General features: G+C 43.3%; 2 protein-coding genes and 1 non-coding gene across 3 annotated transcripts in view; 1 reads left to right on the forward strand and 2 right to left on the reverse strand.

Annotated features, from left to right (window-relative positions):
* The window catches only part of Cdkl5 (cyclin dependent kinase like 5), a 223,177-nt gene extending 204,979 nt beyond the window's left edge, over positions 1-18,198 (forward strand). The window contains exon 19 of the mRNA XM_028772684.1: positions 18,089-18,198. Coding sequence (XP_028628517.1) covers positions 18,089-18,198 — 110 coding nt within the window. The remainder of the gene's footprint in view (positions 1-18,088) is intronic.
* Rs1 (retinoschisin 1) lies at positions 1-24,129 on the reverse strand. Its single transcript, XM_028772686.1, has 6 exons — positions 24,078-24,129; positions 14,038-14,063; positions 11,719-11,824; positions 3,518-3,659; positions 2,878-3,073; positions 1-153 (listed from the first exon to the last, which is right to left on the reverse strand). Exons 1-6 carry the CDS (start codon positions 24,127-24,129, stop codon positions 1-3), a joined length of 675 nt encoding a protein of 224 aa, XP_028628519.1.
* Positions 24,130-26,044: 1,915 nt separating this feature from the next.
* On the reverse strand, positions 26,045-26,117 carry Trnav-uac. The gene has a single exon. It is a non-coding gene; the product is annotated as a tRNA-Val (tRNA).
* Between the last annotated feature and the right edge of the window lie 261 nt (positions 26,118-26,378).

The raw sequence follows: 26,378 nt of genomic DNA on the forward strand, positions 1-26,378 counted from the left end.
TCAGGCACACTTGCTGGCACACTCAAGCAGCTCCATCCGGATGGCAATTCGGACATGCCAGCCTAGAGGGATCAGTCGGATGAAGCGGGAAATGATGGGGGGCCTCAGTAAGTTCTGGACTGTAGAACTCCGATCTGAGTTTCCATAGAAGACCTAAACAGGAAGAGGAAGTCTAGTCAGTATCACAGTAGAAGAAGGAAAAGGAAAAATGACTCCTGACTAGAGCTAACTCTGCGTGTGTGTGTGTGTGTGTGTGTGTGTGTGTGTGTGTGTGTGTGTATGTTCTCTCCTACCATGTGAGTTTGGGGCCTTGAACTGAGTAAGGTTGCCATGCTCGGTGGCAAGTATCTTTATATGTTGAGCTATCTCACTGGCCCTAGCCTCAATTTTGAAAAATGGAGAAACTTAGAAAAAGTAGATTAACTACAGAGAACTTGTAGCATCCCATAAAATCTGAATGGATGATTGCAAACAGCTCTGGGGACATCTGAATACATGGGGACACTGCACTATCCAAAATGGTAGCAAGTAGCCATGTGTGCCCAGATAAATTTATATGAAGTAAAAGTAGTTGAAAATTTAGTTTACCTGTGTGTGTGTTTCTGTGTGTATGCATGTGGTGCCATGTCCTTGTATGTGCTAAGCAAGCAGTCTACCACAACAGCACATGCCCAGCTCACATTTAAAGTGCTTGTTAGTTGCTTTCCATCATCACAGATAGTCTTATTGGATGGTTGCTAGAATAGCCTCGACTCTTCTTTAAAACCAATTTTCCATTTCTATCCTTGACACTTTGACAGAAAGTTTTGAAAGGGTCCATAGCATAAAAAGAGAGCTGTTCATATATTCCGAAGATATCCAAGGTGCACTTCAGTCAAATATTGTGCCTAGCTCTGAAGTTGGAAGCCAAAGCTTAAATGTGTATTTTTTTTTCCTTTGATACAAGTCACAAGTGCCTTTTAGGCTTCAAAAAATAGATTTTAACAGACAAAAACTAGAGGGAAAATTTTGGAAAGGAGAAGGTGGTGTTGATATAAAGAGATAAAAGGTTTCAATGTTTTTCAGGAGGCAACGTAAGATGTTGCAGACGCTTGACAGTAGTTCTGAAGAAATCACTCTTCGCACTCTTTCCAGGGTCACAGTGTTCTGCTCCATGACATGAGAGCATTTCATTTCCTCCTCTAACTTTCTTCTAAAAATATTTAATGGCTGCACTTAGCTTTAGCCATCCACAAAACAGGTGCGCCTTGTTTACATCCATCTTGTCTTCCTTCCTAGCAACCGGGCATGAGCTGCCCTCTCAGGCTGCTTGTCCTTGAGTGTATTCAACTCAGAAGCAGGTGAAGAGGGGGTTCCTGAAATCCAACCTGAGACTTTGTGAATAGAGTGGAGTGCCTCCTTCAGAGCACCATCAAGGCCTTCAAGGCCTTCCAAGCACAAAGCTGAAAAATGAATTCTAATGTCTTTTGGAGAATGCAACTAGTAAAGGCCAGAAAGTGAAAGTTTGAGGTGCTGGAGATGTGGCCCAGTTGATAGTATGCTTGGATGACAAACACACAAGGCTGGATCCTGATCCCCAGCAGCACATTAACTGAAGATAGTACATACACACCTCCAATCCCTGCACTCAAGATGGATAGACCCAGGAGGATCAGAAGTTCAAGGTTATCTTGAGCCACATAGCAAATTGGGGACCAGTATGGGATACATGAAAAATGTCTCCAACAAAGAGCATCAAAATGGTTTTTCCATTGTGTCATACTCCTCAAAACCTCAACCCCTGAATGTCTTACTGTGCAAATTGTCACCGTGGACTATAAGGCCTTCTGATTATTAGTCATATACTTCTACTCAACCTGATTAAATGTCAAGAATAGACTTAGGAGAACTGGAAGTGGTAGAATGTGCCTGTAATCCCAGCATTGAGGAAAGTGGGGCAGAAGGATCAGGACTAGCCAGCCTATGCTGCACATTGAGAGGCCAGAGACAGGAAAACAGCCTGAAGAATTCCTTGCTGTTGTGAAAAAAAGAGCATTTTCAAACAGCTAAGTGAGTTTTCAATTCAATTTTTATTGATCACAAAGACATCCAGGAGTTTAACAGATTAGTTCATAGTGAAGCTCTAGATAGAACTCAGTCCTCAAGGATTAGTAGTGTAAGTGTGTCTGGACTGGCACTGTCTTTTAAAGGACCATCTAAGCTATTAATATTAATTCGTCTTACTGTTACCCATTACTAACATTTTAAACTTTTTTTTTAGTATTTCTTTTACTATTATACGTATCTATGTGTATCTGTGTACGTCTATGTGCAAGGCAGTGCAGAAGTCCTTAGAGACCAGAGCACCTGATTCCCTGCAACTGGGGTTACCTTATGTTATGATCTGAGTGCTGGGAACTGGACTCTGGTTCTCTGCAAGATTGGTATGTGTTCTTAACCACAGAGTCACCTCTCTAGCCTCAAAGCGGCTCACTTGCTGGGCTTCTAAAATGTTTGAAGGTGTCAGTCTCAGTCAATAGTAAGAAGTGACCATAACTATACAAGTGATAACAGGTAAGCTAGGTCCATGGAGCCCCACAGTCATTGTTGGAGTGACTTTGGAACAGTCCAAATCGCCAGGGTAGTGTTTTCAAGAGACTAGATGCTGATACTGATAACTAGAAAAAGACTTTTATTTTGCACAAAAGACCGAGATTCATTTATAAACTGCTAATCTCCCAGACTACATCTGGAAAAAGAGAGATCGTACTGTGGAGAAGGAACACAGATGACCCAACATGCAGAGGGTTCAATGCTCTGACAGACAGGGACAGCAGGAGCATAGGAACGGGGCACATCTCAGGGGATGTGAGCTGACTTGCAGTGACACCCACTTACCCGATTGTTTCCGGTCTGATCCTTATAGTAAATCCAGTTCAGGCGTTCATCGGTCCTATATTGCACACTATACTTGGTCATCCACTCATCTATGTCACAGCGTCCTTGGGTAAGGATCCCCGAAATCACCTTGATCTCCTTCAAATCTATCTGTAACCACTGGCTGCTGTCCTGATACTTGGAAAGCCAAGCACACCTGCCAGGAACACACAAAATTACCGGGAGCCATGCCAACAGGTGCTGAGTTTTGAGGGGTTACTAGCATCAAGAGGTATCATCCCAACTCTGGGCCTTCCGACATAGCCCGAGTCTTAGTTCTTTTCCTTAGGAAAGACTTCCTTGGCATGTTTAACTGATGAGCTCTTCCTTCCTCCATCTTCTTCTCAACAGTGTTTATCCTTTGAGCAGGGATGCAAGGATGTGTTTACAGTCTGTCTCCCTCTCTTCACTGTGTGCCACCAACGCCAAGGGACTCATCCACTCTGCCACCACTGTACACCCAGTCCTTGGCACAACAAGGCACTTGGAGCTGTTGAATAAATGCTTTCTGTGCCATCCATTTAGGAGACAGACCTAATTTTTCAAAGCACATCTTTAAAAATATAAGAATGACTCCACCTGGGCTGCCTGCCCTACTTACCCAAAACCTTGACTGTTGAGCCGGGCCTTGTTCGCCGTCCATGAGGAATACCAGCCCACATACTGCTCTGGGTTGGAGCAAGTGATCTGATCTGGCGTGACCTCCCCTGACTCAAAACCCAGGGGCTTGTGATATGGGCATTCTGAGGAGGAAAAACAGCATACACTCAAACACCCAAATCTCTAGGCAGAGTGGTAGCATATGTTTGTGTGGAGTCCCAGTTCCTCTGGGTTACCCTGAGAAAATATTGAGATCTCATTCCAAAACCCAAAAGAAGGAATGAACCCCCTCCTTATCCCAGAACTTCAACAGGAAATAGCTTAAAGAGCAAAGCAAGAAACATAGGCACTTTGCAGGTAGTGGACATTTCCTTTCTCAGCATGGTACCAGATGCTGAGAGTCGGACATGCCACTATTAAGTGCTCACACGGGATGAAGGTGAACTGAAGTAAAGGGATTGCCATAGAGACATTCACTCAGCATTCATAAAAGTAGGGGAGAAGGTTGGGGGAGCTGGTTCTATGGCAACCTCATAGGGGGGTGAAAAATGCATCCACCTCCCTCATCAACTTAGGGACCTGAATGCTAAGAGGTGTGTAGTGAAATAGCGTATTGAAATGCCAGGCGTCCGGTTTGCCTCGTTACTGCAGGTTGAACTGTGCTGCATAAGAACATTAGGGTCTCTAATTGTTCTTGGGTAGCAGATGATGCCAATTACGGGAATAAAACAACTGTGAGCAGCAAAATGGTAATTATATACTGAGACTGACTTCTTACTTGGAAATTGTCGTTTTCTCATTGTCTGAAGAAAAATAAAGGATAACTGAATAGGTAACAGCTGAAGGAGGCTGCTTTCTTCTAAATGGGACAGCCAAAGTGGTCCTTATAGGCTAGTTGCCTGCTGCTCCCTTCCCTTCGTAACTAAGTACTCTTGTTGAAACCAGCATTGTGTGGTAGGGGGCATCTCTAGAATGAGACAGAGACCTGGGATAAGGGAAGCATCCAAGAATGAATGGGGGCATGACCTTAGCTGTGACTCACAGTATTGGAAATACGGAAGCTGAAGAGGCCACCTCCTGTAGTCAGGCAGAAACCCCAGTGGAGCAACAGGGATACCAACCCACCTACAAAATTTTCAACTCAAAATTTATCCTGTCTACAAGAAATTCAGGGACTGGGGATGGAGCAGAAATGGAGGGAATGACTAACCAATAACTGACCCAACTTGAGACTCATCCCATGGGCAAGCACCAATCCCTGCAACTACTAATGATACTCTGTTATGCTTGCAGACAGGAGCCTAGCATGGCTGTCCTCTGAGAGGTTCCATCCAGCAGCTGACTCAGACAGATGCAGACACCCACAGCCAAACAATGGATGGAGCTTGGGCACCCTTATCGAAGAATAGGAAGGATTGCTGGCCCCAAATGGGATCGGAACTCCACAGGAAGAGCAATACAGTCAACTAACCTGGACCCTTGGGGCTCTCAGAGACCAAACCACCAATCAAAGAACATACATGGGCTGGACCTAGGCCTTCCCTGTACATATGTAGCAGATATGTGGCTTGGTCCTTGCGTGGGTCCCAAACAACTGGAGTGGGGGCTATCTTGAAAGCTGTTGCCTGTACGTGGGATATGTTCTTTTAGCTGGGCTGCCTTGTCTAACCTCGGTGGGAGAGGAAGCACTTAACCTCACTTGATGTTCCAGGGTGGGAGGATGCCAGGGGAGCCCACTGGCTCAGAGGGGAAGGATTGTGGGAGGAGGTGACTGGGAGGAGGGTAGTGAGTGGGATGTAATGTGAATAAGTAAAAAAAAATAGACAGACAGACAGATACATATATAGATAGATAATAAATAGGAAAAATGTTTATTTAGGAAGGCAGTTGACAGCTGGGTTTGGCTAGCAAGCATTAGCTGGCTGAACCCTGCTATAGAGGAATAAAGCTGACTTGTTTAAGCCACAAAACAAAACAAAACAGCAAGCATTGGGTTATCTTGCCAATTGACAACCTGATTTAAAACACAACACATGCACATGCACGCGCATGCACACACACACACACACACAAACACACACACATACACACACACCTCCAGAAATGGCCATGCCCTGGCTCTGTCTGAGATTAGACATAGACAGGATGGCCACAGGCTTCAGGCTAGGCTAGCTCAGCTTCCTTTCTACCTGTAAATGCATGTTAGTGTGGCCAGGCTTGAGAGGACAGCATTTGTAGTTTATCAAGCTCTCAAGGCCTTGAAGTCTATTAAAATCATGCCAGTTTTCAGGAGAGAGTATGGGCACTTTTCTGAGCCAAGCAATCACACCTGGTGTGGCTGAATCATTAGGGAAGCTTATTAAGAATGCAGTGTTTAGGAGTCCACTCCCGGAGAGAAGTATTTTTAACAAGCAGACTTTCAAAGTGTATTTTAAAAGCTTTGGCCTGCCAGGGAAGGCATTTTGTGGGCTGGTGGATTGAGAGATCCAAACCCTCAACCCCCTCCAGCCTTCCAGTCAGGGTCAACCTACCAGAAGGAAGGACAAGATTCCAACAACAGAAAACAGGGTTTTAATGGGCCTTCACTTGTCACTTAGACTTGATTAATTTGGTTTCAGGGTGCAAGGTTTCATGTAGCCCAGGCTGGCTTGAAACTAAGAACACTTGCTATGTAGTTTAAGTCTGGCCTTGATCCTGCTGCCCTCACTTCCCAAATGCTGAGATTATTGATATGCACCCACCACCCTAGTCTCCCCAGGTTCTTTAATCTGTAAAGTTTTTTTTTTGTCTACCATGAAGGCAAATGTGCCAAGCATTTTACCATGGCCATGGGCTATAGGGAAGAGGGAGAAAGGAAGGAAAATCTTGTTACCAACTTCCCATCAATGTTTGTGGCAGTTTGCTTTCTATTTACCTTTCATTGACTTTCTTGCTTTGCTTCCCACATGCTGTGTGTGTCAGTTAAGGGCTTGTCCAGCAGCTGAGATTGTGTGACCCAAGGACATGTTTTGGAGGTCTGGGACTATAGCTCAGTTGGTAGAGACCTTACCTAGTCCTGGGTTCCCTCCTCAGAACCTGGGCATGCTTGTACACACCTTTATAAAAGCTAGAAGCAGGAGGATAGAGGAATTCAAAGACATCCTTGGCTACGTAGTGAGTTCATGGCCAGCCTGGAATACCTGAGATCCTGTCCCAGAAAGTGTGTGAAGTGTGTGTGTATGAGAGAGAGAGAGAGAGAGAGAGAGAGAGAGAGAGAGAGAGAGAGAGCCTGGATGTCTCATAGAAGTTTGATATCCTTTATAATCCAAGCTGGCTCTGCACCATCCTACCTCCTGTCTAATTTCTGGGTCTCGAGCCTTGACCAGGAGGAATCAATCTGAGCTGTGCCACCTAGTCACTCAGGGAGCTTCAGGCACACACCAGTGTTCTGACACATTCTCAGAGATTCTCTGCTGGCATTGGACTGGAGTAGGGCCCCAGAACCACAGATGATTCTAATGAGCAGTTAGGAATAAAGAGGCTTGCCCAGTGCCAGTGAGCTTACTTCCTAATGCCCTCTAAGCCTGTTTCTGGGCATCATAGTAATATTGCCTTGAGACATTTGCAAAAAATATAACGTGAAATCATGTTTGACAGTTGGAGACTTAGAGGAGTATGTAGTACCTAGCTAAAAAGGAGCAGGCTGCAATATGGGTTGGTTCTTTCTTGGACTTTGCATGTTTTCTCTTTGGATTTACCATAGGAGAAGTCCAGCACCCCATGCTTGTCTGCCCAACTCTCCACCTACCCTATTGGCAGCATCTGCCAGGATTAGAATATTGAATAATCTATACAGTACCAGAAGAATAGGTGATAGCCACAGCTAAAACAGGAGAGACCTTGTGGAGGTCTGAGCTCACTGAAGATATGGTTTCACTGAGGAATGGGACCAACACCCTCAGGAAACCATCTGGGGGTTCTAAGGAAGTCTAGCCTAGAGAGAGCTTCCACCATAAACAGCTGTACACCCTCTGTGTGGCCCAGACCTTGTCCACGTACATTATCGTCTCAAGTTTTTGCCCAGTGATTTTAGATTTTAGTGTGTGTGTGTGTGTGTGTGTGTGTGTGTGTGTGTTGCATATAAGTGCAATGAATGTGCACATGTCCATGTGGAGAGCCCATGAAGAGGATGTTCGGTGAATTTCTCTATCACTCTCTGCCTTATTCCCTTAAGACAGGATCTCTTACAGAACTGAAGCTCAGGGTTTTGGCTGGTCAGACTGGCCACCAAGTTCCTAGAATTCACCTGCCTTCATCCACCAATGCTGAGGTTACAGATATAATAATGCCTAGCTTTTGTTTGTTTGTTTGTTCGTTTGGGAGTTATTTGTTCAGTTTGTTTTGATCAGGTTTCATTTTGCAGTGCAGGCTAGTCTGGGACTCACTATGTATGCCAAGCTGGCCTCAAGCTTATAAATTGCCTGCTTCTGCCTCCCTAGTACTTGGATGAAAGGTATGTACCTGCACACCTCATGAAGCCTAGCGTTTAATGTGGATGCTTGGAATTGAAACCCAGGTCCTCAAGCTTACATAGAAAGCATTCTTACCCACTGACCTATCTCAACTCACCAGCCCCATTACACTTTTTTAAATAGTAATTTCACTCTTAAAGAAAAATTGACATCTTTTATGGCTCATTGAACCCTTGATAACTAGATGGATAAGGGTATGTGTGAAATGTGTTGGTAAGGTTCTTTACATGTTAACTTACTTTATTCAGGATATATTATGGGTCTGTAGGTGCAAACTCCAGACTTGTTTATAAGGAATATTCAGGGCTAAAGGAGAAGGTAAGGATGTTACTCAGTGGTAGAGCATTTTTCTAACATGTTCAAGGTCTTGGTGTGTAGCTCTTTGATTTAGCATTTGCCTAGCATGTGTGAGGCTCTAGGTTCAAATCCCAGCACCACAAAAGTAAAACAAAGTTGCCCTAAAGAAACCCAAAGAAAACTAAGCCTAGTGGGACATGCCTACAATCCCAGTTCTCAGAACAATTGGGAGTTCAAAGTCATGCTTGGCTCTATGAGATCCTGTCTAAAAAACAAAGAGAGGATAGGGCAAGTCAGGAACATTTCTGACAAGAAATAGATGAGAGCTGTGAATAGTACTGTGTGTGTGTGTGTGTGTGTGTGTGTGTGTGTGTGTGTGTTAGAATTAAAAATATTTAATAGACTGTAGAATAAAAGAATAATGTTTATAAAAGATAGATGTGCAGATAGCATAGAATATTAATGTGGAATAAAAGTAAAGTATTAAGGACCTATTGGATTATCTTTACATTTTGTTTTTCTTTTTGTAGTGCTGAGGATTGAACCTGGGGCTTCACACATGTAAGGCAAGTGCTCTACCACTGAGCTATATCCCTAGCTTGAACCCCTGAATTTCCTAGGCTTTTGCATGTCCCCACCCTGCCATCCTCAGGAGGCCAGGCCAATCTTAGGTCAACTGTAGAAAAGGCAGAATGGGTATTTGTTTAGTAGATGCTAAAGTAGGTCCCTGGCCTTCTGTTCTGTGGGCAAAACACCTAGACTTTATCCTACATACCCCCATGGGCTTTTTTCAGCAGCTCTGAGTGACAACACCCATACTTCTGTGCTTTCTAGGATCTTCCCTCTTAAGGCAGGCCTGATGGAAACACTCAATATCAAGATCCAGAGTGACAATGTGGTGTTCTTGGCATTCCATGAGAAACGGAAACAGTGACCAACAAATGCCTTCCGGAAGTTTGAGCCTAGTCCTGCTGCTGTGAATCTTTTCTTTCACAAAACAGCCAGTTAACAAGATGAGCCAGCCATTTCACATTGACGTGGCTTTCTTCCTTTCTATCTGAAAATATCTGTGTTGCTAGAGGAAATAAACACTATAAAGAGAATGCTTATGCTAAGATACTGTTTCTTGTTAGAATCTCAAATTCACTTATATGAATAAACTCTATTCATATAAATGAATATAAATATTTATAAATATGATATATTACTATGAAATATTAATATTTATAACTATATTTATTTGGGGGCGTGGTTGAAGGGAGTATGCACATGTGGGAGCTCAGTGCAGGAGCGGAAGTTGGAAGACAACAACTTTAAGCAGTCACCCTCTCCTTTAATGGTATGGGTCTGCTCATCAGGCACCTTGGCCTACTGAGCCATGCCACTGGCCCTACCCATTCATCTTTGACATAGTGTCTTATGTAATCCAGGACTGCTTCAATCTCCCTGTGTAGCACTGAGTATGCCTTGAAACAATCATCTTCCTACTTGAACCTCCAGAGTTCAGCTATCATGGGCCTAGCAATGGAACCCAGGCTTGGTATGTTAGGCAGCCAAGTCTGCCAACAGAGCTCCACCCTCCTCAGCCCTCTGTCTACTTTTCACGAAGCTTCTCTGGAGTGAAATCCGAGTATATCTGATGTCCCTACTGGAAATATTTCATTCAAAACAAATGTTAGGTTTACAATGGTGAGGTCAGACACAGTGAGAAGAGAATAAGAATTCATACAGCAGAGTATGTGATCGGCAAGATGACCAGATAAAAGGAGTGACAGGGCTCTGAGGAAAACAAGGTAGGTCTTAGCATGCTCCAGCTAGCTTCCAACAAAACCCTTTCCCCCTAGTCAGCTTCTCACTTTATGGGTGGTTATACCAATTGAATTGCAGATAAAGACTACTTCTAGTAAAGCTTCCATCTGTACTACAGGAAAAGGACTACCTCCGATTGCCCTCAAGGGCGAGCAAGGGCAGAAAGATGGTAGACCAAGTTAGAAGCCTAGACAACAGAAACCACCGTTTGCCATTGCAGGAGATTCTTGAGGGTTAGACTCAGTTTCTCTTTTGTCACCTCACCTGCTACACTTCTCTTGCTTACTATAAGAAACCATGATGGCTTATACCCTTTACCTGTGCCCCAGTGTGATTCTTCCTCTTGCAGAGCACAAGAATGGAGGTGACTGAGGTGGCAGTTAGTATTAGAGGGTCTTCCTTTAGGAAGAGGCATATCTCTCCATCCATAGCAGAAAAAAAAAATGACCATTTCCACTGAGTGGTAAACCTCAGTATGGTGGAGCCAAAGCCTTTGTTCCTGCCTTTCTATCAGTGCCCGGCACACAGTAGGTGTGGGGTTAAAGTCCTTGAACAGATTTATACATGCATTACTAGAGAAGGTCCTTTAAGATTGGGCAAATCATCAACATTTAACAGCTGCTGGAGTCCTTGCCACCAAGTATAATGGGACATTCCTGAGGAAACCCCATTTCACTGAACATCCTTCCTGTTCCCCAACTTCCCCACCCCAGTTTCCTAAAGAAGAGACTGAGTTTCTGTTGAGAACCAGAGATGAAAGCACTCTCAGAACGTGGAGAGGCATGGCTTTCATGCACCATGGCCCCAGGCCATGGAAAGGATAAAGCCTTGCAAATATTTACAGAGACAGGGCAAGCCTCTCCAAGTCTGCTCTGATTTCTCACTGTAAACTCCAGGAGGCAACAAAACAAAGGAACTAATGTCTATTAAAGGTCACAGTTGGCCAAGTCCAACACAATGACGCCTTGTCCCATTTATTCCTCCTAACAACCCCACAGAGCTGGATCACCAAACTGCCAGCTGTTCTCAACTTGTGGGTCCCGACCCCCTTGGCAAACTCCTGTCTTCAAAAATATTTACATTATGATTCATAACTAACAAAATCACAGTTGTGAAGTAGCAACAAAAATAACTTTATGGCTGGAGTCACCACAACATGAGGAACTGTAGAGCTCCTCCGTTTTGGCTGAACTCTGCCAATCCAGGAAATGACAGTAATTTAGTTTCTAGAAGCGACTTGTTTTACTAGATTTTTGTCCTCCTTATTCTCATTGCTGATTTGGAGACAGCCTGATTCCAATCACAGGATATAGAAACACACACACACACACACACAGAGACACACACACTTTGATACCTATAAGAAGGGATTTCCCTCATACTGAGTTATTTTCAGATTGCATTGACACTTAGGTCTTACCTGACCATCTCAGGCAACCCAGAGAGGGAGAGAGCCTGGCAGCCAAAGATGAACAGAATGTGGGAGCAGTGGCCAGTGTGAGATGTGAAGCTCACAAGCCAACTTGAGAGAAAGCAGAGGGACTGAGAGTTGGAAGGAGGACTGCCAGGGCGTTGAGCCACTCACCTGGAATACAGTCTAAGGAGGTAGCTCCAGCAGACCACAGAGCGTTGACTCCTCCCTGGCAGTCACACTTGCATGCTTTCTGGTACCAGGGGTCCTCACCCTCATCCTGCAGGCAGCCAGAAGAGCACAAGTCACAAAAGTCATAGTCAAAAGCAACTACCTGGCCAGAGCACCACAAGAAGCTTATTTGCAAAGGTCAGACCCGCTCACTACAGTGTGTGGTTGCTGGCTCTAAGCACACAGTGGCTTGGATCCCATGTTCCTTTTTAGCTTAAGTTGTTGCTGCTGCTACTGTTTCTAGATAGAGACTCTCTCTCGTGTATTCCAGGCCGACTTTAAACACTGTGTTGCAAAGAATGATCTTGTTGACTTCCTGACCCTCCTGTCTCCACCTCTGAGTGCTGGGCTTCTAGACAGGTGCCACCTTGTCCAGTTTAAGATTAAATCAAGACCTTCATGACTCCTGAACAAGCATTCTACCAACGAAGGCATACCCAGCTCTATATTACGTTTTAAAAAGGTGTGTGCGCGTGTACATGTCACATTCAGGTGCACATGTTCTTGCATGCTCACATGTGGATGCTAGAGGACAACTTTGGGTGGTATTCTCATGAATCCCATCTGCCTCCTTTGAGGCAGGGTCTCTTATTGGCCTGGAGCTCACCAATTAGGCTAGACCAGTTAGTTGGCCAGCATGCCCTGGGGCTTGTCTTGTCTTCACCTCCCCAGCACTGGGATTACAAACTCCTGCTACCATGCCCGGCATTTTTTATGAGTTCTCTGGATTTACCAAATGAGCCATCCTTCTATCCCCTTTTTGTTTTGTTTCAGGCTGGGTCTTGTTCAGCACAGGCTGGCTGACCACCAACTCTCTGTGTAGCCAAGGATGGCCTTTGAGCCTTCTGATCTTTCTGCCTCTATGTCCCAAATGCTGGGATTAAAGACATGTTCCACCATGCCCTGCTCATCTTTAATTCTAAATTTCAAAATGTCTATCACTATAGGCAACCAGCTCATTATCTCCCAGGCCTACCTGTGTACACAAGGATAATGTTCACCTTGGAGATGGAGTTCCAGTACAAGGTTGGACTCTTCATGCTCCCTGTGGTAGTATATGACTGTAATCCCAGCACTTGGGAGATAGGGATAGGGAGATCAAGAGTTCAAAGTTATCATTAGCTACCTATCAAGTTCCAGGCCAGCCTGGGCTACAGGAGAACTTGCCTTAAAAAAAAAAGCAACAATGACAACAAAAAGCAATAGCAACAGCAAAAACAAATGCCAATCTAACTGAGTGTGGTATCTGGGCTATATACAAAATCCTGTCCCAAGAACAAAGAAACCCCACCAACCTTCCTAGGGGGTACAGCTAAGTGTTAAATCACTTGTCTAGCATGGACAAAGGTACCTAAAATAGATCTAAGTGGGTGTCTTTTAGATTTTTGCTTTTCTTATTTCCTTGTTTTGAGACATGGTCTCTTGTGTCCCAGGCTGGACTTAAACTCTATATAGTCAAAATAAAACCTTGAAATGACACCTCTGCCTCTACCTCTAGAGTTCTGGGATTATAGGCGTTCACCACTATGTATGCTAGGTAAGCACTCTGCCGACTGAGCTATACCCCTAATTTCTCCTGCATACCTCTCAATTTCTCCCCCCTTTCCTGCCCTCCCTCCTCTCTTTCTTTGTTTCTTTCTTTCTTTTGAGTCAGGGTCTCACTTTGTAGCCCAGGCTGGCCTGGAACCCACTATGCAGCCAGCCTACCCTTGAGTGCCTCAGTTTACTCTGTGCTGGAATGATAGGCCTAAGTTCAGTGTAAAACTTTTTTTAAAAAAATGCATTTGAAAGGGGGCTGGGGAGATGGCTCAGTGGGTAAGAGCCCTTGCTGTACAAATATGAGGTCCTGAGTTCGAATCCCCAGAAACCAAGCAGAAAGTTGGGGGTGGCTACATGATGTGTCTGTAGCCCCGGTTTAGGGGGATAGAGAAGGGTGATTTAAGTAGCTTATGGCCAGTCCACCTAACCACAAAAGCAAGCTTCCAGTTTAGTGAATTAAGGCAAGAAGGGATAGAACAATAGAGGAAGACCTGCATTTACTCTCATGTACACATCCAACACACAAATAAAACAACCTACATTTGAAAAAAGCCTCTCAGGCTTCAGGCGTAGGTATCAGTACAAATCACTTGCTTAGCATGTACAAGGCCCTAGGCTTCACCCTCAGCACTCTTCCCCACAAATAGTGCTAGACTCATACACATCCAGTTGTACTTTAAAAGCAATAAAGATGAAAATTCCATCCTTCTTACTGTAACATACCTCTGTCGATGACAATCCCAATGTGGCTGGACAAAGAACAAGAGAGGAAAAAATGAAATTAAGAAAGGAAAGAAGGCAAAGAGAATACAGTGACATGGAGGTTATGGAAAAAGTCCAGCTGACACTGGAACAGATGCTGGAGGAGGTAGGAAAAGGATGGCAATTATTAGTTTTCTTCCTTATAGGATTATGGAAAATACATTAATATAACAAAGCAGGGTGCAGTACAGCTTTTTTAAAACTAAATTTATTTATGTATTTGTTTGCTCTCTCAAGAGAATTCATACTCATATGCTCATAATTCCCCCCTCCAGGGTGTCACAAAGTATGGCTATATGGTCTCATTATAGCCCTGGTTATCCTGGAACTCGCTATGTAGACCAAGCTGGCCTTGAACTCACAAAGAGCTCCCTGACTTTGCTTCTTCAGGAGTGGGATTAAAGGCATGTGTCACCATGCCCTGTTTGTATATGGTGTCTCTGTCATAGATTCCTCAGCTTTTTAAATTTCATTTCTGGGGATTGAACAGTAAATACTCAGGAGTGGTAAACTTGCATCATGTTGTAGTTCTAGTTCTAAAGGGTGTTTTTTTTTTCTTTCTTTCTTTCTTTTTGAGTGGGAAGGGAACCTCTGTGCTGATTTCCATAGTGGCTACACACACCAGTTTACACACTCACCAACAGTGAATAAAGTGTTCCTTTTTGTAAAACTTAATAGGTAAATTTGCATGCTTGTGTGTGTACAGCCTCAGATGTTCCTCAGGAACCATCTACTTTTTTTTTTAAATACCGTCAGTTAGTGGCCTGGAAATGGACAAACAGGCTAGGCTAGCAAGCTATTCAGCCAGCCTCGGGGCTTCTCCTGTCTTTTCTTCGCCACTATACCTCAGCTTTTTAAATTTCATTTCTGGGGATTGAACAGAGATCTTCATACTTGCATATCAGGTACTCTGCTGACTGAGCTTTCTCATCAGCCCAAATTTGCATGCTTTTATCAATCTGTCATTTGTCATAAGGAGTCTCAGCCATGAACCTGAGAATGAATAAGTACCATATATTAATTTTCTCCTCATTAATGTCAAAGCCCCCACTTCTTTTCAAGAAAACAAATCCTTTAATTTCTGTGCTGACTAGAAAACAATGCACACCTACTGTAAAATTCTCAAAAGAAACCTGAATGCAGACAATGGAAGCTGTAAGTCCCTCCTCTAACCACTTTGTCATTTAGCAAGAGAATCGGATGCCCATGAAAAGCCTTCAGCTCCAGAGTAGACACTCATCTTTTTAGCATGATTATAAAAGCTACCAGTTAAAGAATACACATTTCCCCATTCTGTGACCACATTACTGCACTCATTGTGAGGCTGGCACTGGACGGGGGCATCGGTCGTATGCAGCAAGAGCCTTGTTCTCTACCCAGGGAGACCTAAAGACCTGGAAGAAGATAGTGCCCATGGTGATGCTGGTGCTGTGATGGAAATCAGGAAGATTCAGGGTCAGCAACTTCATTGGCAACCACCACACTGTTAGCTATTTTGGGACCTTGTTTCTCTGTTAGTCACCTGTTACAGACAGAACTGACCCTCTAGGGTAGCAGTGAATGTGAACGACTGTCGTTTTCTGTAGTTTCTATTTGGGGTTTTTGGAAACAGGATCTCATATAGCCCAGGATGACATCAAATTTACTATGTAGCCAAGACTGGCCTTGAAATCTTAATTACCCAACATCTGTCTCCTGGGTGCTGAGATTAAAGATACGTGGCTCCATGCTGGGTTTGGGTGTTTACCACAGTGCTAGCTGTGATCTAAAGATTTGGCTTCTCCTCCTCCTGCTCAATTCCTATGTTGAAATCTGTTTGCCAATGTGAGAGCATCCAGAGATGGATGGTTTGGGAGGTGATTAAATCACATTGGAGCTCTGACTAAGCTGTCTACTTGCATCAATGAAATGAGTGCTTTAATATAAGGTCCTAGAAAGCTGGATACCTTCCATCTGTGAGGACACTGAGAAAAAGCACCACCTATGAACCAGCAGCCCTTACCAGACACTAAACCTGCTAGGGCCTTTGATAAGGGACATTTGATCTTCTAGAACTGTTGTCATATGCAAGCCAGTCTGTGGTGTTTTGTTTTAGCTGAGCAAGTGAACCAATGTCTTATTAGCTATCGATGTCATAAAATACCATGACCAAGGAAACTTATAAAAGAAAGTATTTAATTAGGCTATATGGTTTTAGGGAATTAGAATGCTTGATGGCCCAGCAAAGGCATGATAGCAGGTACAGAGAGAGCTCATAATTTAACCAACAAGTAGGAGACAGAGAAAGGCACACTGGGAAACTTCAAAGCCGTCCCCCAGTGACAGACCTCATCCAGCAAGGCCATACCTCCTAATCCTTCCCAAACAGTTTCACCAACTGGGGGATGAAGGTTTGAAATATGGGGACCATTTTCATTCAAACCACCTCTAGCAAGTACTACAGTGACAAGGCCTGCACTAGCAAAAGAAATCACCTAGGGCTTCATCTTTCCAAGTGGAATGGATTCTCCCCAGCACTGTTCTTCCAACTCCACACTGCCACACTAGGTGCTGTCAGCCTTTCCTCCCTACCTTCAGCTTCCGCCATTCTGATAAACCTTTGTTCCCTTTGAGAGCTTGACTTACTCTAAGTGCTGCACAGATACTGCTAAAGCCAAGGTCCAGACGCCTCCATTTCATGGCTTACTAGATCTATACATGTAGATGCCTCTTACAATTCGAAACAGGACCCAACCAAATGTATTACGGTAACAAACAGTGCCAACTCTTATATGCAACCGAAGTTGATTGGTGGAAGGTGGTCTAGCCTCTTTGGCTGAGCATATGTATTCCCCATAAACCACCAATTCCATTCATAATTAGAAATGCTTTCATATATTTTTCCCAAAATAAAAATGTGCCCTAGAATATTCATGCAAGCAGACCTTGTAATGTCTACTCTTCAACTGGAAGAACTCATGTGGCTCTCAAGAGGAGAGATACATAGTGATAAATTCACAGGCTTAGAACACTAAACCGTGAAGATAAAAGTAAAACAACACAGTAATAAGGAGAGACCTCTCCTCTCCATCCCACAGATCCTGCCAGCTCTTAGCACTCCCCACCGTACTTCACTGCTAAAGATAGCTGCTCACATCTAGCCTCCATCTGCCAATGCAGAGAAATGAAACCCACTTGTTGAAAGCCCCTCAGATGAGAGCCCCTCAGGACATCTCCTTATCTCTATGATGAGTCACAATGAGATCATGGTCTGCCCCCTGCTTGCCTCACTTTATCAACATTTGCTCTCTGCATTTCTTGCCATGCCCTGGTCCAGAGATTTATTTTTCTTTTTACTTTGTCTCAAATCCCCCTACTTACTTGCCAACTTCTCTTCTTCCACATCCCCTTTGCTATGAAAAGGACTTTCCTAATCCCAACTCATTCATTGGCCTTGGCCTTTGTTCTCAACATTTTCCTCCTTCCTTCCTTCCTTCCTTCCTCCCTTCCTTCCTTCCTTCCTTCTCTCTTTTTTCCTGCCTTCATTTTCCTTCTTTCCTTCCATCCTTTCTTTCCCATTTCCTTCCTCCCCCTGTTCTTTTGAGACAGGGATGGGGCTATGGTTATATATGTCAGTTGGTAGAGTGCTTGTCTTAACAGGCACAAAACCTTGGGTTTGATCCCCAGCACCACATAAATTAGACATGGTGGCATTCATTCTTGTAATCCCAGCACTTGGGAGATGAAAGCAGGAAAACTAAGAAGCTCAGGGTCATCTTTTGCTTCATAGTGAGTTCAAAACTAGCTTCCAGCCAGCCTAAGCTATATGAGATCACTGAGCTATATATAACCATAGTCCGAGAGAATTCATGAGATTAGTACCTCTCTGACTTAGGGGTTGCTAATCAGGAGGTACTATGCTCCACCTCCCACCCTCAAGAGAAGTTGGGATACTTAAGAGACAATGAACTAAGAGACCTAGACACTAGGCAGACATGGGGTAGGAGCTTATTCCTATGCTTCATTAAATTAGGGGCTGATTTCTTGCAGGTTTTCCCCACCCACTGGCTTCCTGCCCCTCAGCCCCAGAGGCCCCACTGGTTGCATAAACATCAGTTTGCCAAGACTTTTGTGGAGAGATAAAAGAGGGAGGATCAAAACCCAAATCTGTCACTGAAGAACATCTACTGAAGTTCAGGTGACCCAACCCACAGTTCACAAGAGGCTCAGCAAATAGCTTTCAGGGACTTCTGCAACCTTCCTTATTCCTGGAGGGGTAGGGGTGGGACCTAGCCACTAGGTAGGCATGGTGTAGGAGTTTATTCCTATTAAATTTGGTGCTGATTTCTTGCAGGATCTCCCACCCACTGGCTCCCCTCCCTAGCAAGCATTTGACTGCAGACAGCCTGGGATTCTAAGGTGCCAGATTCCTATGAAAATGAGCAGAGAAAGAGAGAACAGCAGGCATTTTACAGAAAAAAGCTGTCACCAAGGGAGCAGTGAATGAAAGTCACTGTTGCAGTTCCCTCAAAATGATTTAATCACCAAAACAACTGGGGAATAAAAGCATAAAGCTTTTTTTGTCTACAACATATCGCACCAGAATAAAATAGTGTTGGAAAGCGAGAAAGGGGGGAAAACGGCAACCTTTAGAAGAAAAATCATACATTATTTTGATCATGTAGATGCATCTTTTGCTTTTTTCTGCCTACTCAGGTCGCTCCCGTGCTCCGGGCACATGTTTACAGGTGACACTGGCACTTGCTCATCTTAGATTTGCACAAAATGGGCTCATGTGTTTTTTTTTTTTTTTATTCAAATGGTTGAGCCGCTGGGAAGGTCCTTGTTACCGCAGAGAGGTGGTGGGGGAAGGTCAGCCAAGGCATGCTTATTTCTCTGCATGAACCTTGCAAGCCCAAGTGGAAAAGTTACCTTAGGGATACAGAGAGGAGGTGATTTTAGATTATTTTGGTCTTTCTGATTGGGGATCACCAAATACAGTATTCACTCACTTAGAAACTGACAAAGCAGAAGAGGAAAGTATAAAACTATGAATGATTAAAAAAAAAAAGTAACCAGACCCTTCATCTACTTGAGAAACACGAATAAAGACACAGGAGAAAACCAGCAGGCTGCAATAATGTCCCTCTTGGGAAGAAGAAAGAAGGAAATTGCTTCTAGTGTGAAAGTGTTGCTATTTTAGGTGACAAGCATATTCATGGGTAAATCTGTTATCCTTTCATGCTCAACACAGATGAACCTCACAGACACACGGCAAGCAAAAGACAAAAGACCACATGTTGTGTAATACCATTTCAGTGGAAAATCTAGAAGAGGCAAATCTATAGGTGACAGGAAGGGAATTTGTGGATGCCAGGGACTGGGACTGGGAGCTGGGGAGACTAGAGAGCAAGTATTTAATATCTGTAATGCTGAAAAAGCTCTAAAATTGGATCATATGTGCCACAAATCTGTAAGCATATTTTAAAAAACTATTGAAGTGTATCCTCTAAGTGGATGAATTAAATGGCACAGAAACCACATCTTTTAAAAGTTACTTTTGGCTGGAGGGATGGCTCACAGGTTAATAAAATATACTGCTTTTACGGGAGATTCTATTCTCAGCACCAGTGTCTGGTGGCATAAAACTGCCTGAAACTCTCCAGCTTCAGGTGATCCGATGTCTCCACAGGCACCTGCTGCTCCCTCAGACACATAATCAAAAATAAAATGAGTCAAAAAAAACAACAGTTGCTTTTTACAAAAATCAAATAAATTGCAATACCTAATGGCTTTTATACCCACAAAAGGGACACAGTTACCTGTAAGATGAGGCTGGATAGCTCCCTCTACCTTTATAAAATAAACATAACCCCCCCCCAAAAGAAAAAGGACTAACACATGTAATAGGATGGGTGTTTTAATCAATCACTAATGGCATAGGATCCACAATGCACAGTGGAAGATAAACAGGGCCTCAACTCTGTTCTATGCCATCAGTGGTTGTCTTAGTGTGATCACATGTGTGTTCCCAAATGAACTGTCATCCAGGGCAGAAACAAAGCTCATCTACTGATCTTATTTCATAATAATAAGAAACTGCTGTCACCAAAGAATAGAAATAGCACAGAATAAATGAGCCACAGAAACTTTGTGCATGGGTTCCCACTATCCAATGGAATACATCTTTCCCATGTGTGTTGGTTTATGTCTCCATCTGGACTAGAAACTGATAGAGCACAACCTTTGTGTCCTATAACTGTCCTCTGTTTCCCACCATATCCATGTTTGCTCTAGGTAGAGTACACGGGAACTTTCTGAGTCATACCATCCATTTTTGGATGCCTTGTTTCCTTCTAAGTATGGTGAAAGACACACACACACACACACACACACACACGTAAACGTTTAGAGGACTTCTGTCCATGGGGCACTGTACTGATTTGAATGAGAATGATCACCATAGGCTCATATATTTGAATATTTGGTTCCCAGTTGGTAGAACTGTTTGGGAAGGGTTAGGAGCTGTGGCCTTGTTGAAGGAAGCATGTCACTGGGGACAAACTTTGAGGTTTTAAAAAATCACGCCAGACCCACTTAGCTATCTCTCAGCTTTGTGTCTCAAAATATAGGCTCCCAGCTACTGTATCAGCATCATGATTGCCTGCCTGCCTGCTACCAAGTCCTTGCATCACCCTCTATAATTGTAAACCCTCAATAAACTGTCTCTTCTCTAAGTTGCCTTGGTCATGGTGCCTGAGCACATCAATAGAAAAATAAGACAGATGGGAGGGGCAAAAGCAGCTTTACTAGATGAGGGGATGTAGTCTGATTCCATGTGTCAAGTTCTAATGTCTACCCTGTTGCAAATATTCAGACATGGGTTTGTGTTGCACACAGAGGCCACAGGACAATTGTGGGTATCCTTCCTCAGAAGCCATCCATTTTGTCTTTTCTTTCTAACTCTTAATTTTGAGACAGGGTCTCTCATGGGCCTGGAGCTCACATAATAGGCTAGGCTGGCTGGCTGGTCAACAAGGTCCAGACATCTGCCTCCTTAGCACTGGGATTATAAGTGTGTATCACTATGTTTGACTTTTTTTTTAAGACTTTTATTTTTCATTTGATGTGTATGAGTGTTTTGCCTGCATGCATATGGACCATGTCTGCTGTGTGAAGAGGTTACAAGAGGCTTTCTGAGGCCCTGGAAGTGGAGTTATATAGCCCGAGGAAGCAACCTTAGGTCCTCTCTGACAAGTGTTATTAACTGCTAAGCCACCTCTCTGGCTGTCATGCTTGGTTTTTGTTTTTTTTTTTTGTTGTTGTTGTTCTTGTTTTTTTTGTTTTGTTTTGTTTTTGTTTTTAAACAAGGAAAGTTCTGGGAATAGAACTCAAGTCACCATGTGTAAGCTGTAAGCACTTTACAGACTAAGCTGTCTCTCTAATCCCAGACAAGGGTTCTGGAAAGAACAGAGTAGTGTAACAAATGAATTTCAACACCAACCATGTGAAAGAGCAAGTTTGAGCACTGTGAACTCCTGTCTGAGAACCAGAGGTATCTTTTTGTGAGATTTTAGATCTTCTTGTGAGAACAGAACAAGGAACCAAAGAGAAGCAATATAAATAGCAAACCTCAGAGAGCCTGAGGAAGATCTTGGGATAAGTTGGGCATATATCTCAGGGCTAGAGCCATTGCTTAGCACGCACAAGGCTGTGGGCTCCATCTCCAGGCCTGACAATTAAAACAAAACAAAACAAAACAAAAAAGGCACAATGCTCACAAAAAGGGGCCTATCATGTCTGCCCTCTGAGAGGCCCAACAAGCAGCCGAATGAGCCAGGAGCAGATACTGACACCCAACTAATGAACAGAAGCTGCTGACCCCTGTGGTTGAATTAGGGAAAAGCTGGAAGAAGCTGAGGAGGAGGGCGATCACATAGGAAGATCAGCAGTCTCAACTAACCTGGACACCCAAGATTGCCCAGACACTCAGCCACCAACCAGGCAACATACACCAGCTGATATGAGGCCCCCAACACATATACAGCAGAGGACTGCAGGGTCTGGACTCGGAGAAGATGCACCTAACCATTGAGAGACTTGTGGCCCCAGGGAGTGGGGAGATCTGGTGGGGTGGGAGGTGGGAGTGGTAGAGACAGTTTGGTGATAGGAGGTATTGGATATGGAACAGTCAGAGGGTGGACCAGGAGGGGGATAAAATCTGGATTGTAAAAAAAAAAAGATTAAATAAAATTAAAAAAAAGAAGAAGAAGAAGAAAGAAAAAAAGCCTGGCACAAATTCCTGACATGCAATTGCAAAGGGCAAAGATGGAATTCCAACAACCCTCCTTAAACACATAGCTTAGAAATTGGGTATGGTGATTCATGCTTGAAATCTTAGCATTCAGAAGGTGGAAACAGGCTGACTGCTATGAGGTCAAATCCAGCGCCTGGACTACATTGAAGGCTAGCCTGAACTTCAGTGTGGGATCCTGTCTCATAAATAACAACAACAACAACAACAAACAACAACAACAACAACAAAGAGAAAAAAACTTTTCTGTGAGTTTGCAGTATGACCTTAAGATTTTATTTTCACAAGTCTTTCAAAACACTAGAAATACTACTAGATAATAAAAGACACAAGACTACTGGTTCATGGAAATACACACACACACACACACACACACACACACACACGGAGAAAACAGAGAATGGTATAAGCTAGGAATTCTGACTCTTGTGTATATTCATCTTGTTTGACTGGCAGGTCATTTGCAGAGCAGACAGGCCTCCTTTTCCCTCATAACACTCTAAACACACAATGTCACCCAAAAGTCATTCAACCAATTTCCTTCCTTCCTTCCTTCCTTCCTTCCTTCCTTCCTTCCTTCCTTCCTTCCTTCCTTCCTTCCTTCTTTCCTTTTTCCCTCCCTCCCAGACAGGGTCTTACTATATAGCTCAGCCTAGCCTAGACCCCCTTCCAGTGTTGAGACAGGGTCTCAGGTAACCCAAGCTGGCCGCAAACTTAAGTAGCTGAGGTTGGCATTGAACTCATGACCTTCCTGCTTTAATTTGCCCAGTACTAGGATTGCAGATATGTGTAGCTATGTCAGATAAAGTTTAAAGTAAGGTTTTTATTTGGTTGTCTTATACTACATCTGGGGATTGAGTTCAGGGACTCATGAAGGCTGGGTAGGGGCTGTACCACTGAGCCACATCCCCAACCCTTCAACCCATTTTTAATATTTGAAAGTATACACTTTAAGGGGAATTCTGAATTGATGGGCACTTGAGAGTTAAGAGATGCATGAAAGAGTATTATGTCTAAGATTGAAAGAGATTTAAAGTTTATTTGATTGACATTTTAGAGATTTAGCTTTAATCTGTCCTTATTTAAGCATATCATGCCTGCCAGGGCCACATTTAGAAGTTTAAAAGTGGTGGAGTATATTGAGTCTTTAGGGTTTATTGACTTTCTTTGGATTATTTTATTAGACTTCTATTAGACTGCAGTAGTACTTGGCCTTATGCTAATCCATATTTAAACTAGGGTGACCCTTTGTCCTGATTTGCCTGGGACAGTCCTCGTTTACACTTGTCCCAGCAGAGCTATTAATAGCTTCATCCTTAACCCTCAGTAATAGTCAGATCTAGAATATTAAATTCTACAACTGCTCTAAATTTGCCTCCTAAAACTTCCAAGAAACATGACTTCTCATTAATTGTTGCAATTTAAACTTGTTTTATACAAATTCTGAGGCCCTCCCTTCTTTTTTGTGGGGGTTTCAACATCATTTGAACTTTAGAAATGTCTTCATGAAACCAGGAAGACAGTAGCAAGACAATGACAAACAGCCACACAAAGATGACCTTTTAAATTAATAACCTGTGAACTAATTGGCATGTTGTCATCCAATGATTTTTATCATTCAGGTTGTATTTCTATTTATCAACTATTTTCTATATTAAATTTCATTATTAAATACATTAATAAATGTCAGTAGTAGAATAGTACATACCTTCATAGCCAAAGAGAAGTAATAAGAAGAAACCTTCAATCTTGCATGGCATTTTCTCCTTGTCCTTGGTCACAGCACGACCCAAGTAAAGTGGAAAGCTAGCCTAGGAACAGACGATTAACTTGAGGCACTGGCCTCACTAAGCATCTTATTCCATTTAGTTCTTAGATCTTTCACTCACCCTCTGTCCAATTAACCCACACAGTTCCCTGCCTCAACAAAGTCTCAGTAAATATGGTTGACATAGGTTGGTTTAGCAAAGAAGGTGCTGATGTTATTCCATCTTTAACTGTAAGGAGAGTAATAGAAGGAAATAGAAACTAGAGTTGGAAGATGTGGGTCCCTAATTCTTTCTCAGACATCATTTTCTAGGGAGTGACCTTGAACAGTTTCCTGTTGAGTAAACACATCCTCTATTTGTGGGTCACATTGACATCTGCCCGCTCTGGAAAACATTAACTTTGGTAGTGGTGGCTCAGTTATATGTAAGTACGTGCAGTGTTCAGGTTACTTATGATAAGGACAACACGAAAACAATCAGAATGACCAAAGTTAGGAAGTTGGCTAAGTGCACAGATTCCCGAATTCATCTGGGAAGAAACATACCACTTGCAATGGTGCAAACTCAAGGCAAATCTTCTGACTGTAAAACAATGATAACAATGTCTACTTCATAGAATTCTGTTCAGGTTGAAATGACATGATACTACAGAACACTTAGTAAGTCTGGAGGTGTAGCTTAGCTCAAGATGGAGAGATTTGCTTTGAGTGTGTGTGTGTGTGTGTGTGTGCGCACGCGTGTGTATGTGTGTCACATTTGACTCCCATCATTTAAAAAAAGTACTATGTCAATGTCTGGCATACTCAGCTATCATTATTGCATGGGCATTAAAAGTAAAGTTGATGGGAGAAACAAGGTCAATGGATGTAGTTTCAGTTTTTCAAGAAAAAATTCTTGGAAATGTGTCGACAGCAACGTGAATATACTTACAATGTCTAACTGTGCATTTGGATGGCTGAAGTTTTAAAAACAGTAAGTTGATTGTTAACAGGAAAGAAAATCATGTTTTGTTTGTGTTTGTTTACTTTTTAGTTACAAAAAGATGTATGTTTCTATACTGTATAGGCAAAACTGGGGAGAGGGGCGGGGAGAAGCCAAGAAAAAAATCTGAAGTTTCTCATTCCCTGGTTAGTTCTCTGTTCCCACCATCTCACTCCTGGCCCAGAGGACGCCCAAAACCCTTTCACTCATTCTTCTTGTGAAAGATAAAAAAAAGTCTCTTCACCCCTTCTCCAGGAAGTTCTCTTCCCCCGAAGAAACTGGAATAACTGGAACAACAACAAGGAACTAGAGAAACATGTAGTCATCAATCAGCACGCACTGGATGTGGTTGTAAAGCCTGACATGAGTAGGGAGCGAGAGGAAATAGGAACGGATTATATACAAGCATCAATTTGTCAAGGACTACATTTAATTAATAAATTTAAAAGCATGACATGTATTCTAAACTGTAAATAAATTCTTCCTTCACTAACGCTCCAGCTACATTGTTCTGTTTTTTTTTTTTTTGAGTCAAATAAGGTATTAAAGAATTGAATAAGGTGTTTTTAATCTTTAATCACAATCAACTTTTTAAAATGGCAGCTGCAGTTAAAGCGTGGCTACGTTGACGTATTTTTGTGGGAAATTCTGGGGATCAACTTGTCGTGGCTCAGGAAAAAAGGCTGCTGCGGGGCGCTCCTGGTGAAGTATGGTGGAACTTCTCCAGGTAGGGTACACAGCGGCTAAAGCTCTGATTCGCCCTGCTTCACTCTGGGGGAATCTGCTGACCACGGCTGAGACCTGTGGTTTCGCTTCTGAGATATAAAGATGTTAGGGGAAAAAAGTAAGTAAAAAAAGAAATAAGAATCTCCGGTTTTATCTACGATAGTACTAGAGAAAAAAATGTCAGCTGGCTTTGCAGCTATGGTTCCACTGGGGCTCGAACCCAGGACCTTCTGCGTGTAAAGCAGACGTGATAACCGCTACACTATGGAACCACCACGGGGAACTTACTCATTGGTAGGCCTTTTGAGAGGGTGCAGTCAAACTCAGCGTCGCCGCAGGAAACCCTGCCTTCTGCCGTGGCCCCGCCCCTTCTCAGAGGCGGGGAGTTCAAACCTGAAGTTTGAGCCTGGGCTCAGGAGTTCTTGCTGTACTCAACCTGAAGCTGGAGTTGAGCAAGGGCCTGGGTTCCTCTAACTTCCCGATTCCAAGGGTTCTCTCGGCAACGGCCAGGCCGGTGGGAGTTTACCCTTTAG

This window comes from Grammomys surdaster, unplaced genomic scaffold (genome assembly GCF_004785775.1).
Source record: "Grammomys surdaster isolate TR1022 unplaced genomic scaffold, NIH_TR_1.0 217, whole genome shotgun sequence".
Taxonomy (NCBI): Eukaryota; Metazoa; Chordata; class Mammalia; order Rodentia; family Muridae; genus Grammomys; species Grammomys surdaster.

Bases quoted from the DNA above. Each gene is read 5' to 3' on its own strand.
- Rs1 (XM_028772686.1), bottom strand. From the start codon at position 24,129: ATGCCATGCAAGATTGAAGGTTTCTTCTTATTACTTCTCTTTGGCTAT. The intron at 11,825-14,037 runs GTATGTTACAGT...GGCTGCCTGCAG, and splicing joins TGGGATTGTCATCGACAGAG to GATGAGGGTGAGGACCCCTG. The intron at 3,074-3,517 runs GTAAGTAGGGCA...TGTTCCTGGCAG, and splicing joins CTCAACAGTCAAGGTTTTGG to GTGTGCTTGGCTTTCCAAGT.